This window comes from Lynx canadensis, chromosome A2 (genome assembly GCF_007474595.2).
Source record: "Lynx canadensis isolate LIC74 chromosome A2, mLynCan4.pri.v2, whole genome shotgun sequence".
Classification (NCBI taxonomy): domain Eukaryota; kingdom Metazoa; phylum Chordata; class Mammalia; order Carnivora; family Felidae; genus Lynx; species Lynx canadensis.
In genome coordinates this window covers 155,709,030-155,729,310 of record NC_044304.2, presented here as the reverse complement: position 1 = coordinate 155,729,310, position 20,281 = coordinate 155,709,030, and the positions used below count along the sequence as shown (strand labels likewise).

At 41.9% G+C, this 20,281-nt stretch overlaps 1 protein-coding gene across 1 annotated transcript in view; it reads right to left on the bottom strand.

Moving 5' to 3' along the window:
• Window positions 1–17,141, bottom strand: part of WEE2 (WEE2 oocyte meiosis inhibiting kinase) — a 28,119-nt gene extending 10,978 nt beyond the window's left edge. Inside the window, exons 1-5 of the mRNA XM_030308592.1 lie at window positions 16,797–17,141; window positions 9,157–9,353; window positions 7,342–7,393; window positions 4,388–4,560; window positions 2,640–2,761 (exon numbers count right to left, since the gene is read on the bottom strand). Of these exons, the coding sequence (XP_030164452.1) occupies window positions 2,640–2,761; window positions 4,388–4,560; window positions 7,342–7,393; window positions 9,157–9,353; window positions 16,797–17,141 (889 nt within the window). The remainder of the gene's footprint in view (window positions 1–2,639; window positions 2,762–4,387; window positions 4,561–7,341; window positions 7,394–9,156; window positions 9,354–16,796) is intronic.
• Window positions 17,142–20,281: the final 3,140 nt, after the last annotated feature.

Here is a 20,281-nt window from a genome sequence, read left to right as displayed (position 1 = left end):
GGAGGGACAGTAGGGGAAATCAGTTAACTGCTGGTCTCTACTAGTTATGATGTACATTACCTAAAACATCCAATTTATAATCTGAGTAAACCATAACTCTACATGTTCTAGCCTGACTGCTTTGACAGGCTGGGGGTACAGAGCTAAGGGTAGCAGGCATGAGGAGGAAGAGGTGAGAAAGAGGGAGAGACAGAGGATAGAAGGAGAAAGGAGTAGAAGGAATCAGGCACTAGCTACTCTGCTACCTTACAAATACTTTGGACTTAACTCTCCTTTATTTAGAGCCACAGGGCAGAGTCTCAACATGGATTATCCATAACTACAAACAAGACAAGTATAAGGGTGTGCTTTATTTTCCGTGATCAGTTCACATTTGAAAGCAATGTATGTGAATTACATTTTGATAAATCAGAACTACATTTTAATTGGCAAGGACACAGTGAAGTTAGTGGACCACCATGGCAAACAGACAATGATTCCTCTTCATCTATCACATCTTCTTGAAAATCTGCTGCCTGGAAACATCCAAAAGCCCTCTGTATTCCTCCCACACTTGACTCTGCTGATCTTATTTCCTGTTATAGGGTCACCTTAGTCCCATCAGTCTCCTTACCATCTGCTAGGTCAGACCCATCCCCAATGTCATGCCCTTATGCCTGCTTGCTGTTCCTCTAATAGATGTCTTCTTTGCTCTTCCTTAAACTCTGGTAATCCTTCTGCAAAGTCTCTTTCAAGTCTTACCTCCTTTTTGAGATTTTTTTGGGCTACTCTAGTAACAACTGTTTCTGAGTTCTCAATCTGTATCAGGTTTTGACGGTGTGCTAGCATTTGATGTAGGTTCCGATTTTTCAAAATAAGAAGTATTACTATCTCCTAAGTAGATATTACTATCTCTTTACTCAGTGGGATTGACATTCCAGAGATCACATAACTGGTATGCAGTATAGCTGGGTTTTAGATCCACTCCTGCCTGACTTTAAAGCCCAGGCCCATCCCACCACACTGTGCTGCCTCTTGCTCAAATTCGTCTGCTCTGAATGCTTTTTATCCGTAGCTGTACCACCTGGTTTTGCACCAAATGGTCTCATGTGGATTCACTGTAAGCGAGCAAGTGGAGTAAAGCTCCTCAAAAGACTTTTCTCACTCTCTGGTACAGCTCACCCTAGAACTTAACAGAATGGCATGCCTGTAGAAGGTATTCAAATGTTGCAAAGAACTAGAAGAGGACTTGTAACAGGAACCATCACTCCACCTTATTCTTTTTTGAACATTTGAAATCTTTACAATGCCCTAAATCAGGTTAAATTTGTTTTGTTTGACTTTCTTGGTTAATTTTTATGGCTTGCCATTATCTTTGTTAGTAGTTGAAAGTCATGAAAATAAAACCAATCTTGGGGGATGGGAGGGGCAAGAATAGGGAATCTCAGGTTACAGTAAGGAGGAATTAGGAAGAAAAGTCTCAACATCTCAATCACAAGGAAAGGGTCCATTTTTTATCCTGAAGAGACTATTAGAAAAAGGGATTTTTCCCTTTTTAGAAAAAAAAAGTTCACAGTTAAGACTACAAGGAAATCAGGCTCTAAGGAAACAGTAAGAGAAATGCCATTAATGTGCATCATATGTGTGCCATTTTCTGTGTTTCTAGTGTTTTATAATATTGTTTACTAACCTACTTGTAGATATAATGATAAAGCTTTGTCAACTGTCCTCAAAAGTCAGGCTATGCTTACATACTCAGGGCTATCTGGTGGCTACTAAAATTACTCAAAGACTGTGCTATTAGAGAAACTTCAGCGTAGGTGTACATGTTGTGGGGGAGGGGAGCAGGTTTGAGAGGGGTGCCATTATCCAATATTGCCATGGCCAGAATATAGATCACCACTCGTAAAAGGATGGCAAGCTTCTATTTAATTTGGGAGCATTTTCCTATTTTACCACTGAACATTTTGATGAAAAATATCTGAGAATAATAATATGTAAAGATACCGCTAGGTCACCCCCTTAATCACAGAGTAGAAATACGTTAGGCCAAAGGATACATTTTGCGATGTAAGTAGCCCAGAAAAAAAGTTTGACCAGTTATTTGTGTATGTATGGTCCTGAAAGACCTGCGAGAATAATCTGAAGTCACTGCATTTCATTCCCAGTGCTCACCCCATGCCCTTCCTCCGGTGAGAACACTAAGCCTCAAAGGTAACAACAATCCTCAAATTCAGGAATCCGCTTGAAAATTAATCAAAAGTTGCCCGTGTAAGTTTACCACCTGCTCCCCAAAAATGGTACAGAGTATGACTTGCTTCTCTAAGAATATCTAGCAAATGGTAAGAGGAGGATGATTTACCATTCAAACCACTGGGGTAAAGGTTTCTAAGTATTGAGTAAAGTGTGAGGGGATTAGTAGCTTCTGGGTGTCAGCCACACATCAGCTCTGAAAAAAATATGAAATAGTATAAACCTGAAATTCCTTTTCAATGCAATTTCATGTCTCCTGCTCTCTGCTTCCAAGCCAAACTGTAGTACAGACCTTTTAGGTAGGATTCTGCTACACATGGCATAAACTACAAGGGGGAGGCAAAGATTTTCTTCCTGGGGACTAAAAGTTCATCTCCCTCTCCACCACTGATAGTCCACATACTTACCGTTGCAGTATTCATTCTGAATGATCATGTAGTCATCTTCTGCCCATGCGGAGTAGTAACGTACCACATGGGGGTGATGCCCAAGCACTGCATGAGCGTAAACTTCATGCAAAGCCAAACTCCTAACAGACAGACAAGCATCAAGAAAAATGAATCAATATACACACAAATGTTTCTCAAAGACAAGATATGAGGCATTATTTTTTTTTTCAATGTTTATTTCTTTTTGAGAAAGAGAGTGCAAGCAGGGAAGGGGCAGAGAGAGAAGGAAACACAGAATTGGAAGCAGGCTCCATCCAGGCTCTGCACTGTCAACACAGAGGCCAACGTGGGGCTTGAACCCACAGACTGTGAGATCATGACCGGAGCCAAAGTCAGACGCTTAACCGATGAGCCACCCAAGTGCTCCATGATATGAGGCATTATTAACAGTGGCAGAACGTTGAGTGCTCATTGCTTGCTTACTATTTTACCTCATTTAATTGTCATAACTACTCAGTAAGATATAGTGGCAAGGATGAAGGCTTTAGAAAGCTCAGTGACTAGCCCAAAGTCAAGCTGGTGATAGTAGACCTAAGACCAGAACCTTGGTCATCCTGGTGCCAAAATCCATGGTGTTTGTTTGTTTTCATTGAACATGGCATATGTAAAGAAGAGTCTTGGGTTGCTATTATATCAATGGCAGACATGCTTTGAGTCTTAATTTCACTGTATCACAATTTAAAAAAATATATTGATGGGCTTAACAAGAGGCCCACCATAGACTTGATGAAGGATATTGTGATGGGTCCTCTGTCTTCTCTGTGAAGGCTAGAAAGTCACAATATTGCACTCAGCCAATATGATATAGTCATAGGGACAGTCTTGGGGACTGCCAGTATTCATGATTCATTATGGAATAGGAAATCCAACACAAAAAAGTAGCATGTGGTACTAGATGAATTTCAGTATAAAAATGAAGAATTCTAAGGCCCATAATTTCAGATTCAGCAAATTAAGCATTACATCCCCACAGTTCACAAAATACATTGGCTGAATCTGGAAATATTTGTTTTCCTTGTAAAAGGAAGAACTTTTGAACAATTAGTTCGGAGAATGAAATTTAAATTTTTCTTAATTTCTCACTTGTAGTCTTCAAAACATTGATTTCAATAGTCATGATGAATTTAGTAATGAACTCATTGTTAATACAAAGTGGAGATAACCAATGAGTTAACATTAACTTCCTACTTGGCAATATTTCTAATGAATGAAACAGGAAGAAAATCCCTAAATCTATTCATTAAAGAAAAAGCAGTTAAGACCAGTAGTAAAAGCCTCAAGAACCATGAAAAAACGCAACATGATTGTTCCCAAATGATCATGGTACATTTTAGGAAATAACTTATCTCTGACTTGGAGAATTCAGAAAAGTTATAAATGTGAGACCACATACAATGGAGGGGGTAGCAATGGGTATGTTTTTAATGACATCAGTGCCATTATTTAAAATGTTTTGGGGCACCTGGATGGCTCAGTCAGTTAAGTGTTCAATTCTTGGTTTCAGCTCAGGTCATTATCTCATGAGGCTCTGTGCTGGCAGCCTGGAGCCTGCTTGGGATTCTCTCTATACCCCCTCTCATCCCCTCCCCAATTCATGCTGTCTCTGTCTATAAATAAACAAACAAACAAACAAAATGAAATGTTTTAACAAGAAACAACTTTCCAAATCCAAGTTTATACTTCTAGTACATTTCAAAGGTACTTACTCATTTGATGATCCTGCAAAAGGTTTCATGGAACGTTTTATTGCATAAACACATCCATCCAGCCTCTTAATACACTTGTAGACTGTACCAAATTCACCAACTCCAATTTTTTCTACCTCCAAGAATTCTTTCTCGTAGCGGGAAGCCATGTTGGTTTCTCGTAGAACACATCTCTGAAATATTTTATTAAAAAATTAAAATAATTCTAACATATTATGAGCAATAAATTTAAGGCATATTCCTAAATTTCTCTAAGTTTTCAAAAAGACTTTCAAAGCAAATCTATTGGATTTTGTCTGTGTATTTTTTTTAATTTATTTATTTTTGAGAGGCAGAGCTCAAGCACGGGAGGGACAGAGAGAGGAGGAGACATAGAATCTGAAGCAGGCTCGAGGCTCTGAGCAAGCGGTCAGCATAGAGCCTGCGTCACACGGTTCAAACTCACAAACTGTGAGATCATGACCTGAGCTGAAGTCGGATGCTCAACCGACTGAGCCACCCAAGTACCTCTCTGTGTCAGTATTCATAGTAGCAAGAACCTCCCAATTGCCGACTACCTTCTTTGTACTCTTTATAACCATCTATACAACTCTGTACTTGCATTGTTTAATTTTTTTAAATTTCTTTGGGGGTTTTTAAATTTTTATTTTATCTTTTAATTTACATCCAAGTTAGTCAGCATATAGTACAATAATGATTTCAGGAGTAGATTCCAGTGATTCATCCCCTATGTATAACACCCAGTGCTCACCCCATCAAGTGTCCTCCTTAATGCCCCTTGCCCATTTAGCCCATCTCTTCACCTACAACCACTACAGCAACTCTCAGTTTGCTCTCTGTATTTAAGAGTCTCTTATATTTTGTCCCCCTCCCTGTTTTTATATTATTTTTGCTTCCCTTCCCTTATGTTCATCTGTTTTGTATCTTAAATTCCACCTGTGAGTGATGTACTGGCATCTTTTAATAGGTTAGGTCTTTTTCTAGGTTATTTCTGTTGTCTGGAATATTCTTCTCTTTATGTTTTTAGAGGGGACACACCTGCTCACAGAAGAGCTACTGTCCTCAGCTGAGAGAATGGCTGGGATCTGGGTGGAACATGTTAAGGGGTAGCGGGGGGAAGGACACCACCCTCTGACTCCTGTCTACTTGTCTCACACTCTGGCTGCTAATACTTTCATCTCAAGTTGAGTAAACTTATTTGTGTTCAATTTGCCTCCTCAAAAATCTTAGTCTGGAGAACAAAATTATCAGATCGATTACCTCAGTTTATAAGCTCAGGTATAGCTCAGGTATAGCTTAGGATCTCAGCTTCCTGGCTCACTAGCACTATCACCCGTTGCCCAGCTAGTAAGTAACCCTAGACACATCACTGAACTCCTTTATTAGGTTTCTCATCTAAAGTAAAGTGAGGATGATAGCAACTACTCTTCCGGGTTCTTTTAAGTATCACGTGAGAAGACGTTTGCATGTGTGCCTGTGTGTGTAACTTAGTTCAAGGCCAAGCACACAGTAAATTCTCAGTAAATGATAGCTAAGATGACAGAAAATCTCCACAAATTTATATGAATCTCAATCCGAACTGATTTATCTCCATGAAGTCCTCATTTTTCAATGTCCCCATTAGCAAGAATTTTTTCATCTAGCTTTGAGTTTAAACCATCTTGACTCCTACTACCTCTTCATTTCAACAAACAATGCCAATCAGTCTCCATTAGCAAGATCTAGAATTTTCATTGCCTTTGGCCAATCTCAAGTTCTCTTTTCTCCATACCTGGAGTTTCTACAGCTACCAGCCCTCTCTCCATCTCTTCAAATGGTAACAAATTTTGTAATCAAAAATAGTAATCGTTGGGGCGCCTGGGTGGCCCAGTCGGTTGAGCGTTCTGACTTCAGCTCAGGTCATGATCTCACGGTCCATAGGTTCGAGCCCCACGTCAGGCTCTGTGCTGACTGCTCAGAAGCCTGGAGCCTGCTTCGGGTTCTGTGTCTCCCTCTCTCTCTGCCCCTCCCCCACTCACGTTCTATCTCTGTCTCTCAAAAATGAATAAGCATTAAAAAAAATTTTTTAAAACAGTAATCGTTTTTGCAAAATGATACCATAGAATCAGACACACCTAATTATCTCCTGCAAGGAAGCCAAACTTCTGGTCAGAGGCTTCAAGGCCTTCTACCAATTGCTCACCCACTATACCTTCCCAGCCCCATCTCAGACACCAAATAAGCCAGCTTACCATCCACATCAGTCCCCAACCTCAAGCCCGCCCCCTCTTGTATACTGAATATTGAACATAGGCACGTTTTCATATTATAAACATCTTAATAGCAATTTAAAATTCCACTTTAAAATATAATTTATTTGGCCATTTTTTTATTGGACATTTAGGAGGGTGTGGTTTTTTGCTTTTTGGGTTTTTTTTTTTTTTTGGCTATTACAGTTAAGGCTGCGGTACACATCTCTGCTGATAACATTTATAGTATTATTTTCTTAGGCTAGGTTATAAAATGAGGGATGCTACATCAAAAGTTGTGAACACTATTTAAAAATCAATAGGTACGGACACATTTAAGAGCTAAAATTTTACATTTAAACTTCCAGCTTTATGCCATTTTTCTCTGTCCTGTTTTTCCATTTTGGGGGGCCTTAAATATCTTGAATTTTCCCTTCACTTCTGTACCTCCATGAATATAGAATTTTTCCCGAAATCAAAGATAGAAGCAGTAGCCATTAATTTAAAAACACTCCAAGGTGATGATTCAGCAATATGCAGGTCAGACACTATCTGATAAAGTAAGAACTAAGCAAAGAATGTAGACCCTGATGAGAGTCCAGATAAATTCAGTTGCAAGGCACATTTGTAAATCTATGAAGTTAGGGGTGGGGGGGGGAGAGAGAGAGAGAGGTGATAGGACGAAGTGACCGAGTCATGACAGCTGGAACAGAGAACTGTGCTCACCTTGGCAGGCAGCCCTGGTTCTACATCGCTTTCCCCTGGACCAGCTTCCCCACTTAAAAAAAGAATAACAAAAAGAAATGATATCGATGTAGGATTAGCAGTATAGAGCTTGATACTATACTAGGTTCTGGGGCTCTAAGAGTGAATGAGACCATTCCTTTTCCCCTTCAGTTTTTATTTGGGGACAGGGATAAATAGAAAATTTCAACGTAAGACACTAGGAAATGAACAAGATATCAAGGGATACTATAGGCAGCACCCAAATCATGACGTCACGAATAAAATCTTTCCCAAAAGAGAATGAGTTTCCAAGCTAAGTTTCCAAGAATGAGTAGGAATCAGCTAAGGGGCAGGAGTGGGGTTCTAGGCAAACAGAGCAGTGCTGAAGAGTGGAGGGGAGAGTGCACAGAACATGTGACACTAAGCACTCTTCCCTGCCTCACTTCCCCTCCAACACCCACCTCCCCTGAACCTGGCCTTGCACTAGGTTCGCAGGCAGACCATCGGTGTAGCAGAATAAGCTCTCACACTGGCTAAGAGATTTTCAGTGACTTTGCAAATCAGCTGAAGTCTCTGACAGACCCTCTCTTTGGCCTGAGCACTTGCATTCAGGATCTCTAAGCAAGATTTCAATTACATCAGCCAGCTCTAGATTTTTCTTCTGCAGAAGTACAGGGTAGAAATGGCAAATGGAGGATGACATAACACTCATGGAAACAAACTGATGCTGGACCTTTGTGACTTAAGTTTAATATTACATTCTAATACTTCATAAAATAACGACACCACAATAAGGAAGGGAGAAAAGTACTCTCACAGAAGCACTGAGAGATGTTACTCGAGTATCCCCACTTTCATTGCAGGAAATTCAAATTAATGGTGTTTTCTGGCTAGCTGCAGTGAGAGGTGAGTCCATTAACTCTGATGGTTTGTAAAGAATCCTCAAGAGCTAAAACCAATTCTGGGTAACAAAAGTGGGCCTGTGTACTTGTGCTAAAGTTCCATTTACTTAAGATCTAGGAGATAGTACGGAGACAACCTATTCTGGCCACAAAGCTGGTTAATACAGAGTCACTGATTCCAAAAGAAATATCTCAACCTAACATTAAATGCTCTGCGTACTTCACATGGTTAGCTGTGCATTTATTTAGCTGAGTACACATGAACACAAATGACTGATCCATTTTAGAGGCACTTCCATTCTGTAAAAAGGAAGCCTTGAAGAGACATGGTCAAGAAATGTCCCTGAGTAATCTGCACAATCCTCATCTGGACAATTTCTACCATTCAGCGGCTTTGTGGAGCATGCAATTTGGCTTTCCATTCTTAGCACCTCCAAAAGCAACACTATCTTTTTTCTCAGTAGCCGATCTGCCATCACCTGTGGAAAAGTTCAAATCCTTGCTCTATAGCCCCGAGTCACACAAGCTAGACTTGAAGCAGTAGTAAAGGGTGAGCTACACCTTAAAGGGTGAGCTACACCTTCCCAGGGGCTAGCCTTCTGTTAACCAGAGGAGACCTCCTAAATGCAATTCTGTAGCTCATTCAACTTGGCTAATGGAAGTCAGCGGTCTATGGCTTACTCTGCCCTATTCTTTTATAGAGAAGGCCCCTCACAGTACACTTCAGAATGGGGATATGCTGGAATCTCTGTGCCAAAAGCAGGTCACAAACCCACATTAACATTTAGGAAGGAGGGGATGTGTGAACTGCATTCAAATAGAGTTCTTGTTCCTAATCTTACTTTCACACTCTTCCTTCTACTTGACCATAGTAAGATCAGTTCTCAAAAGTTAGAGGCAACAGTACACTTACAGATCTCTTCGGGCTTTCCTCTTGCCATTGGATTGAAGGAATTGTTTTCTATAGGACTCTGGCGTAAAGGGATTAATATTGACCAGAGCCGATGAGGTCATCTCATCCACAAGGGGAATAGGTGTGAGCCTCAAGTGCCTAGAGCCTCGGGAGGGGAGCTTCTCTGTTGAAGAAATCACTGACTGGCTCAGCAGACACTGAATGAGGATGACAAAAAGGGAAGACAGAAGGAGTTTAGTAAAAAAAAAAACAAAATCCATTAACAGCTAGTTAATATTTGAACCAAAGAATGTTATTGCTGAAAAGGAATTAGAGGTTATCTGGTTCAGTGCAAACTAGCTGCATTGTAACTGGTCCTGTTATGAAAAATAAAGATTCCCGGTCTTCCTCTAGATATTCCAACTCAAGGAATCAACACAGGAGTCTGTACTTTTGTTAAGCTCCACTGCCTTCCCCTGGGCAATTCTGATGACCAGAAAAATACCAACTCTACTTCTACCACTAACTTTTTAAAGACGATAGGCTGAAGCTTAGACAAACAAAAAGGACTCTAAAAGACCTGGTCCTTATGTTCTCAATGTATGCTTTAACTCCCCCTCAATCATTCATCCAAACATTTGTTTGGTGCCTACTAATTAGTGGATACTGGGCTAGATGCTGAGGCATACATAGGTGAATTCCATCTCTTAAGGAATGCACAGTCTGTTAGTCAACAGCCCATCAGTCTTGTAGAAGTATTCACTTTGTACAGGAAGGATTTCATAGACTATCTAATCACGGGAGAAGTTTCCAGTTCCACTTATAATACAACACCAAAGGAGAAAATTTCCATAAAATGGGATAAAGAAATTGAAAAATAATCGTCTGAGCTTTGTAGTGGCTATAGCCAACATACCAATAAGTAGGAAATGTGCTGTACTTCCCACTCCAAGTGGGGTACAGTAAGAGAACATCAGGCCTACAAACTTACCAGAACTAAACAAAAGGACAGAGGTGACAGGCCAAAGACAAAGAATTCTGAGGAGACAGCAGAATGTCATTATGACCTAAGTCAGGGGCCAGAGGAATAGTTGTGTTATGGGCATAGCAGTAGACACAGGGCCATGATATAACCTCATAATCATTTACTGTGGGGCTCTTTCTAAAAGAATGCCACTATTTGACACACTCTGTCCATGGCTTTCAGAGTAGAAGCAGAAGCTAGACTATAACGTGATTCACTCTATAAAAATGTAATTCAAAAATGTAAGGATACAAAGAATGAATATTGAAATTAGAAATCCAAAATGATAAAAGCAGAAATGAAGGAAAATACAGAGTACACCCAGTAACCTAACATTTTTTTTATATGAAGAAAAAGGCCTTGCTGGAGTCAAGTTTTTACAAGGGTTTTACAGGTCTTAGAGTTTATAGGATGAACAATCCTGGGGCTATTGTCAGACAAAGCTATCAATGATAAACTCACAATTTTCCTGTAAGTGTATTATAGGACTGAGTACTTGCTCAAAGTACAACTGTGCTATATAATATTTCTCAATTGTCTGTGACTCAGGCAATGAACATAGAATTAGAGTAAATCAGTTCCTGAGAAACAGTTTTTTGTGATACTGATGATTATATGGAAAGTAAAACGTATCTATCACATATGAAACAGTGGGGCATCCACACCTGAAATGATGCACATCCTGGTGACCACACTTAAAGGACAACAAAAAGAGCCTAGACATTTTCTGACAAAAGGAAGAAGTATCCACATCAAGGCAGACAATATCAGAATTCCTAATCTGGAAATATGAAGGCCGATAGATTTTGTGAGCTCTGCTTATGACACAGGAAAATATATGAATTATATTAACATGGATTTTTATTGCCAGAATAATAGAATAATGAGTAATTCTTTTGGCAATTCAAAAGAACTTAGTTTGGAACAAGGTTTATGAAAGGAAGTTCTGCCTAAAAGTAGAGCAGATTGAAAGTTTCTGGAGAAAGATGTCCAGATTGAGAGTATAAATGTGTTCCAGGGAGTATAACTAATTCTAGAAGTAACAGCTCTGGTACAGAGGATAGAGGGGAAGAAAAATTGAGGAATACCTCCCACCTTCAAGACACAACATCATAGTGTCTCAGGACTTGGAAAGACTTTAAAGGCCCAGTTGGTACAATTAGTCCCGATGCTTGAATCCCCCCTACAGTGTTCCTACCAAGTGATCATCAACTAGTGTTCAGTGCATTTAGCCACAGGGACATACACCCTCCTTGGGACGCTCTTCTATTTCCAGGTAGTTCCACTAGGAAGTCTTTATGGTGACCTGAAGTCACTTCACATGATTTCTAGTCCTGTCTCTCAGGCAAGCCTGAACTAGGCCAATGCTCCTTTCCTGGGCATTCTTGTCTTTGGCATAACACCACTGCTGATCAGTGTCCCCTCTCTCTCTTCTGATCCAAACTATATTCTTCACAAAGTGTGCATTCTTCAGTAGCATTTCCAGTTTCCCTTTCAAGCTCTGTTCTTTTACTGCCCCTCAAATCATGGCGTTTCCAGAATTCCTAACTTGGACCACTTCTCTTCTTACTCTGGCACACAGGCTACTTGAGCTTATCTGCACCCAAGGCTTCAACAACTTCCAAAATGCTAATGACATCCAAATTTAGATCTCCAATTTAGTGTGTTTTCCTGCACTCCAGACTCATTTATCCAATGATTTACAGGACATCTCTGCTTTCTCCAGACCTGTACGTCCTCTAGCATCAACTATCTTGATTCAAGATATCATCTACTCAAACAAGACAGAAGCCTCACAGGACCCTAGATCCCTCATTTTCCCCTCAACCTCTCCATCAAGTTGATGAGAGAACAAAAGGCAAGCTAAGGTCTATTCAGACCAAGAAATTCATATAGCCCAGGAATGAGGATATTGAAAAAAATGCACAGGACTGACTTGTTAATAATGAGGGGAAAATCTTTATATCCAAAAATAACCAACGGAAGGTAATATAGGGTTTATATCAGGCTACTTATTTGGGCGAAAATGCTTTAAAACATTGAATTAAAAATACATTTGACGGAGTGAATTTAACAGCTACAATAAAATAAGTCTGCCAATATTGTACTATTTGTATGCAAGTAAATCTGGAAGGTACCGTCCACACCCCCCTCCCTTTCAAAATCAGTAGAAAGGCATGGAACATATCCAGGAGAGGACTGGCAGCTTGAGGTCACACAAATGCCTCCTTGCAAAGGCTAGAAGTTCCTACTAGTGTTTGTTGAGATTGTCACTGGGTGGATCGAGGCCTTTCCATGTCCAATGGAAAGAGCCACAAAAGTGACCAAAGTTTTGTTGCAAGAGATTATTCCTAGATTTGCCCTCCCACAATCCCTCCAAAGTGACAATAGTCCTTTTACTGCATAAATAACCAAACAAATAGCATGAACTTTAAAAATTAAATGTTTTCTACATGCAGCCTGGCATCTACAACCCTCTGGAAAGGTGGAGAAAGCTCATCATACTTTGAAACAACACCTTGCTAAACTTAGTCTAGAGACCCAGGGAAACTGGGATATTCTTTTACGAGTAGAACTTCTCAGGATTAGGGCTGCACCAAAACAACCTCTAGGACTCAGCCCTTTGAATGGTATAGAAGACCATTCCTTACAGTGGACCAGTTATTGGGTGAAGATTCTAATACTTTATTAAATTATTCACTCAAGGCTGGTTTAATTCATAAGTTACTTAATGAATATACTGATCACATGCTCCTAAAACCTGATTTAAACTATAACTGGAAGTCCATCTCATGTAAGCCTCAGAGATGTGATTTATTTAAAAGATTGGGAGTCTAATACAGCAGGGCCTTATATCCAAAATGGAAAGATCCAGGCCCCGCCCCCCCCCACCCCCCCACCCCCGGGAGACTTGGTTAAGTGTCCACCTGATTTCAGCTCAGGTCATGATCTCAGTTTATGAGATTGAGCCTTGCGTCAGGCTCTGTGCTGACAGTGCAGAGCCTGATTGGGATTCTCTGTCTCCCTCTCTCTCTGCCCTTCCCCTTCCCCTGTTCATGCGTGCACACATGTGCTTGTTCTCTCTCCCTCTCTCTCTCTCTCTCTCTCTCTCTCTCAAAATAAATAAATGAACTTATTTTAAAAAATAGAAAGTTCTTTATTGGGTCATATTATATACTCCCACTGTAGTCAAATTAGAGGGATACTCTTCCTGGGCTCATAATCAAGAATAAAACCTGTACCTCCTTCACAGAAAAACCAATGAACAAACTGACATGCCTTCTTACCCTTGTGAACCTGTACAAGATCCCAAACTGCTCTTCAAACAACGATGATCTTCTTTACCAACCATGGAGATACTTCTTCGCTGTCTACACCGGACCCAGCTGCCTCTGCCTTGTAACTCCCCTGTACGTTCCCCAACTGAACGGTGTTGGCCCATAGGTAGGGACATCTATACGCCCCTATTCAGCAGGAAGAAGCTAGAAAGAGACCTTCTGCTTTCAACAATCTTAAAGACTTAAGGGTAAGATATGAGGAGAAAACAAAAAGCAAGCTGACAGAAAAACACGAGCTGACACCCTGCAATTCCCACCTTCTCCGCACTTAAGGTGGGATATGTAACATTCCTCAGGCACTAGGAACTGCCTAAGAACAAAGGCAAGGGAAAAACAAATGGGCAGTTGATAAAGATCACAGGCATGTAGGACATGAAACTCCACTACAGTTTGTAACTGTCTTAATGATTTACAAGAATAACACAATAAGAAATCTCCAGGAACCTATTGACTCCTATAGGCCTTTCCTGGAGCCCTAACATCACCTTCACCTCCATAGGATGGAAAACCCTATATAATCAGTCACTCCTCACAATCACAATGCAGCTCTTTCTGTCCACAGGTCCCGGCCCCAAGCTGTAATAAAAAACACCTTTTCGCAGCATAAAAGGTCTCAAATTCTTTCTTGACCATTGAGCTCGACAATCCCACATCAAAGTCACTTACCAAATCCTAAGCATCTCTCACTTTCTCACTGTCCACCACTGACCTAATTCAGGCCTTTCTCCTTTGTTAGCCAATCTGTCGTAAATACTGCTGTGCCTCGAGGTCTCTCCCACAACATGCCAGCCTTCACCTGACGGTCAGTTCCTCAAAAAGACCTCTGATCAAAACCATTTGATGACTGTCTCTAAGTTTTCAAGATAAAATCTTGGGGGTTTCTGGGTGGCTCAGTCAGTTAAGCGTCTTGACTTCAGCTCAGGTAATGACCTGACGATTTGGGAGTTCAAGCTCCACATCAAGCTCCATCTGACAGGTCAGAGCTTGGAGCCTGCTTCGGATTCTCTCAGTCCCTCCCACACTTGCACTCTCTCTCTCTCACTCTTTCAAAAATAAATAAACATTAAAAAAAAATTTTTTTAAGTAGATCTAGCTCCTGGATACCTACTCTGGCCTCACTGCCTGCACCCTCTCACATACAGGCCCCTGTCACTGAGCAACATGCAATTTCTAGGTGGGACATGATCTTTTCCCTCTTAACTCGGTAGATGCTTTTCCCTTGGCTTTCAGTTCTCGTTTCCGTCTTTACCTAGTTCATTCCAACTCATCCTTGAAGGCTGCTCTCAGGAAGGGTATTCCTGATCTTGAGACTCAATTCCCAATCCTTTCTCAGCATGCCTGATCCGAACTTTATTGTTTCCGTTGTTTATCTGTATTCATTTTTTGGGCGCTTTTTGATGCGGTGAATAAGGTTTTCCAGCAGAAGGTCCAATATCAATGTGCTCCATTTTAAGTGAGTGAATGAAATGAAACATACACACCGTGTCCCATTTCCTTTCCTGTGTAGTCTTGCTCAGAGCCATGTTCTTTCAGCCCACTCTCCACCTAATTTACATACGTCAAAACCAGTCTGGAAGCACCTGTCATACAGTGTCTATATCACCCAGTCTTTCTGCTGATTGTAAGCACTTTGAGGGCAGAGACTGTCTTGTACCCCTTGCCCACACTGGCTTCTGGAAAAAATAAAAGGATTATTGGTGTTGGGACCATTGAAAAACCCACAATGGACACCTAAGCATATGAAAGCAGTTTGTCCACAATACAGTCAAGAAGCTTAGTCCTCCCTGGTAGTCGTGGTGTGCACGCTCAGTAGGAACTGCAGAGACCTGCTGACAGTAACTGTGCTACAAACAGAAGCGCGGATGTTGTTCTGATGGCCTTAAGTACCTCAAGCTGAGCCAGCAGAAAGCGGAGTTAATACCAGTGCTGAGGCTCACACACCATGGCACTAGTCTGTCAGAGGTAACCCTGCCCCAACCCTGATTTTAATGACGTGTAGATATAACAGGAGAATAATCACAGCAAGAATAAAGGACGAAGCCAACCACCTGGGACCTTTGCCTATTTGCCCTCCGCAGCTTATAGAGAAGTATCAACAAGTTACCTCTTTGCTCACATAGAAGAGCTGGTCTCTCACAGGTCCGAGGAGAGGGGAGGATTTCCTTCTGGGAAGAGCAGCAGCAAAGATATGTGAATGTGTTCCAACAGTGAATGTGAACACTCTTTTATTAGGAAATATTAGTAAATAATTACATAAAAGGAGAGCCGGTTGGCGTAATGGAAAGAACAGTAGTAGACTGAGACCAAAAGATCAGGTTTCTAGTCCTGCCTCTGCCATTGGCCGAGCCAAAAGCCACTTCAACTCTTAAAACGTTGATCTTCTCGTTTGCAGAATGCACTAGGGCTCTAGATCTTAATATTACCTCCAGTTCATGCTTGGGATTCTCTCTCTGCCCCTCCTTCGTGCTCACACGCTCATGCGTGAACGCCCCACCCTCTCTTTCTCAAAATAAATAAACATTTTTAAAAATATTCCTTCCGATGGCTCAGTCAGTTGAGCGTCCGACCGACTTCAGCTCAGGTCACGATCTTGTGGTTCGTGAGTTCAAGCCCCGTGTCGTGCTCTGTGCTGACAGCTCAGAGCCTGGAGCCTGCTTCAGATTCTGTGCCTCCCTCTCTCTCTGCCCCAACCCACTTGCATTCTGTCTCTGTCTTAAAAATACATAAACATTGGGGCGCCTGGGTGGCTCAGTCGGTTAAGGGTCTGACTTCAGCTCAGGTCACGATCTCACGATCTCACGGTCAGTGAGTTTGAGCCCCGCATCTGGGCTGATGGCTTGGAGCCTGGAGCCTGCTTTCAATTCTGTGTCTCCCTCTCTCTCTGCCCCTCCCCCGTTCATGCTCTGTCTCTCTCTGTCTCAAAAATAAATAAACATAAAAAAAATTTTTTTTAATAAACATTAAAAAAATTTTTTTTAAATAAATAAAAATATTCCTTCCAGTTCCAATATTCTTCAACCAGGAATTTTTTCCCCACCAAGATTTATTTGTGGCCTACACCAAATAGTTGCTGATATCAATGGTTTTGAGAAGACAGCTAGCAAGGCATTTAGTTCTGTTTTCTGGGAACTTTGAACTCGTCTTCATTTTTCACCAATTAATATGTAATTGAGATACATAGCCTGTGAGGCAAATCTGCCAGATACACATAAACGAACGCATCCTCCTTCCCCATCAGCGTAACCAAAGGAGCACAGATCTTGGGGGCTTGGGTCCCCTTTCCTCCACGACTTACTTACTTTGGGAGTGAAGGGGCTCTCACAATGCAGCAGCTTGCTCCTGCTATCTGGCTGGGCTGGTGTCTCAGGACATTTGCGAGAGTGTGACACCGGAGTCCTCAGACCCTGATTGGGACTCATCGTGTCTGTTTCCTGAAATGTACCGACTTCATGAGTGCTACTGAGGGAAGGTCTGGGGGGGGTGCACTTTGCCTCTGTCTCCTGAACTTGAGACTTGTCTGGGGTTTGGCTCTGGGCCTTGCTGTTCTCTCGTGCTTCCTCCTGCCCTTCATGCTCACCCTCTTCTTCACAGTAGGAAAAGTTTAACTTCTGCTTCAGTTCCTTGTTAATACCTCCGTCATCCATCTCAGCACGAGAGCTCTACGGCACAGGCGGGGAGGCCTATCAGAAAGGAGCACTAGGAGCTGCAGAAGCAAGGAGGAGAAAAAAATGTAAGCTGGCAAACCTCCCAGTTTTAGCCTGCCTTTCCTTCTGCCCACTAACAGCTACACAAAGGCACACCATTAGTTTGCTCCCTTAAGTACCACATATGTGTAAGGCCTCAGCTTATCCTTATTTCCATTCTGATTAAAGAAAGTGCCAGTGTCTCTTAGAGCAATTAAGTCCAATTTATGTATAGAACCCCTTTGGATATCCCACATAGTCTCCCTGAACCCGTGTGCTACAAAACACTAGTGAGATAGTTGGATTCCTTTAATTTAGCACAGCTTTAAAAATACCCATTAGCCAATTCGGGAACAAGCTCATTATCGGAAAGAAATGATTTTCACTCTTTTCCACCTACCGTTTAGAAACATCATGCTCTCCTCTGTCCCCCACCTCCCACCCAGTGGCTAACAGCAGTTAATTAGAACTCAGCATCACCAGGATATCATAATCATCCTTAAATGGTCTCCTAACTTATCTTGGCTGGAGTTCATCTCCCTACCAGAGAGATGCCTTAGATTTTTGCCAGGCACACCTGCCCTAATTCAGGCATCTCACATCCTCCACCTGCCCCCAGGTATCAGCAGTTAAAACTTTCAGGGAATAAGACAAATTTTTAAACTGACAAAAGAAAGCCTAGAAAGATCAGTGACACATAGAAGCAGGCATGTATCGCTTGAAAATGGCAATTACTTTGCCCCCAAATACCTTATTTTGTAAAAAAAAAAAAAAAAAAAAAATTTTTTTTTTTTTTACTCTTCAACCTACATCATTTAATTTCTTCCTCAGAGAGGCCCCCATGGGAAAAGTAAAAAAACTCTCTGAAGAAAAAAAAAAAGCCACCGATATCACTTTAAAGGAGAAACCATGTGAAAGGCAATCCATGAAAAAAGAAAATGATATACATGAGCCCTCCTGTGACTTCAGGAGACACTCTGAAAGTCCTGGACACTTGGAATTATCTACATGATAAACGTGGGCCCAAAGAGAGAGGTGCTGGGGGTAGTTTGATCTCGACCAAAACAAATTTAATTTCTCTTCTCTTACAGTCTTTGGCTTCTCATTGCCCATCACCTCTCTTCCATTTCCTCTCTATCAATCCCTCCACACCTTTCTCCTCTCTGGGTCTTTCCCATTTCTGACCTGAACCCATGAGGGGTGTTAATCCAAGTGAAACTAACTGGGAGGATGTGAAAGTATTTTTCCAGCTAAAAGCTTTCTTCTGCTCCAGCTTTTTATAGGTGGGCACACCGTCCGATCCTTTGCCCTTCCCTAGCTCACAACCACCCATGCAAACCTTCCCAAATCATTCCACAGGGGAAATAGTATTGCCCATAGCATACAGAAGCTCACGGCTGCCCTTTCTCAGGTTTTCACCATCTCAGAGGGGTCAGAGACATTGAAGTCATCAACAGGGGAAGGAGGACTCAGGTTATAAGGAAATAAATGGCTATTAACTTAGATTCTGGGTTGAGGAGCAAGTTTCTTGTTCACAAATCGGCAGGTCGTGTGATACTATTCCTTCCCTACGGTCTTGATGTTGACCAGTATTCCCATCTCAGGCCTCGGCCGGTCATTCTTGCCTGTCCAGGCCAGCTGGAGGCTGGCTCTGCTCTGAAGCAGGATAGGACTTGCCCAAAGCACTCTGAGCGTATCACAGGCCTGTAGGCAGGTCACCGGGCGGCTGTTTTATGGGGTGCTAACTAGACAGACCAAGTTGTACTTTACCATCACCACCTCCCCCTTTCCTCTTGGCCTTGCTAGAGTTCTCACCCTTATTTCTGACCACACTGTTTACCTGGGGAGGGAGCTGTGCCTTCGTGATGCTTTGGGCCCCATGTCATCAGCGGCGACTTTGTTAGAAACTTGTGCCATTCACCTGTCACTGTCACGTATTGTCCCTCGGGCAAATGATCCTGCTAAGTCTTCAGAACAAGAAAGGCATAATAACAAGTACAAAAAAGATGCTCCCAATTTGGAAAGTAGAACAATGAGAACTGGGCAGTTGATGACCTTGGTGGCCCACAGCCTCACTATTTGGGGTGTTTTATTCTTTGTTCTCAGTTTCTGCACTTTATAAAAAATCCCATCTTTGCCTCACTGCATGCTGATACCCCAGGCAGCTATCCCGGGCAAAGAACTTCACATCATGAGATGACGTGTCAAAAGGGGAACCCAGGTAATCTGTGGCAAGAAGGGAATGCCTGACACATAGTGGGTGTTCCTTAAATTGTTTTTGAGTAGACTTTGTACTTGGGAAAATAAATTAATGTATCTCAGCTTTCTTTAAAGTACTCAGTGTTTGGGGTGCCTAGGTGGCTCAGTTGGTTGAGTGTCTGACTCTCAATTTCGGCTCAGGTCACAATCTCAGGATTCGTGAGTTCAAACCCCATGTGGGGCTCTGTGCTGATGGTGCAGGGCCTGCTTTGAATTCTCTCTCTCTGCCCCTCCCCTGCAATCTCTTGCACGCACACTTTCTGTCTGTCTCTAAAAATAAATGTATAAACTTAAATAAATAAATAGGGACTCCTGGGTGGCTCAGTCAGTTAAGTGTCCTATGTTGGCTCAGGTCATGATCTTGCGGTTTGTGAGCTTGAGCTCATTGAGCGTATTGGGCTCTCTGCTGTCAGCACAGAGCCCGGTTCAGATCCTGTGTCCCTCTCTGTCTCTCTCTGCCATCCCCCAGCTTGCACTTGCTCTCTCCCTCTCTCAAAAATGAATAAACATTTTTTTTAAAAAAGGAGAAAACTATTAATAAATAAATAAATAAATAAATAAATAACTCAGTGTTTTACTTTTTAGAAGTTTGAATATTTTTCTTACCGTACCAGGGGTTGCTGCGCTAGAGGAAAGCAGTGTTCCCAGGAATGAGATGTAAAAGGAAGGAGCCAGCTTTGCATCCCAGGGCTAAGATCCCTAAACCCTGTGCTTGGAAGAAGTTCTCTCTCCCACTGCTGAGTGACAAGAAAGTGTCTCGACCCAGAGCCCCACTCTGACCAAACCTTGGTGCTGAGGCCTTTGAAACACCACTGGTAAGACCAGAAGCAGGAAAGTCTGTC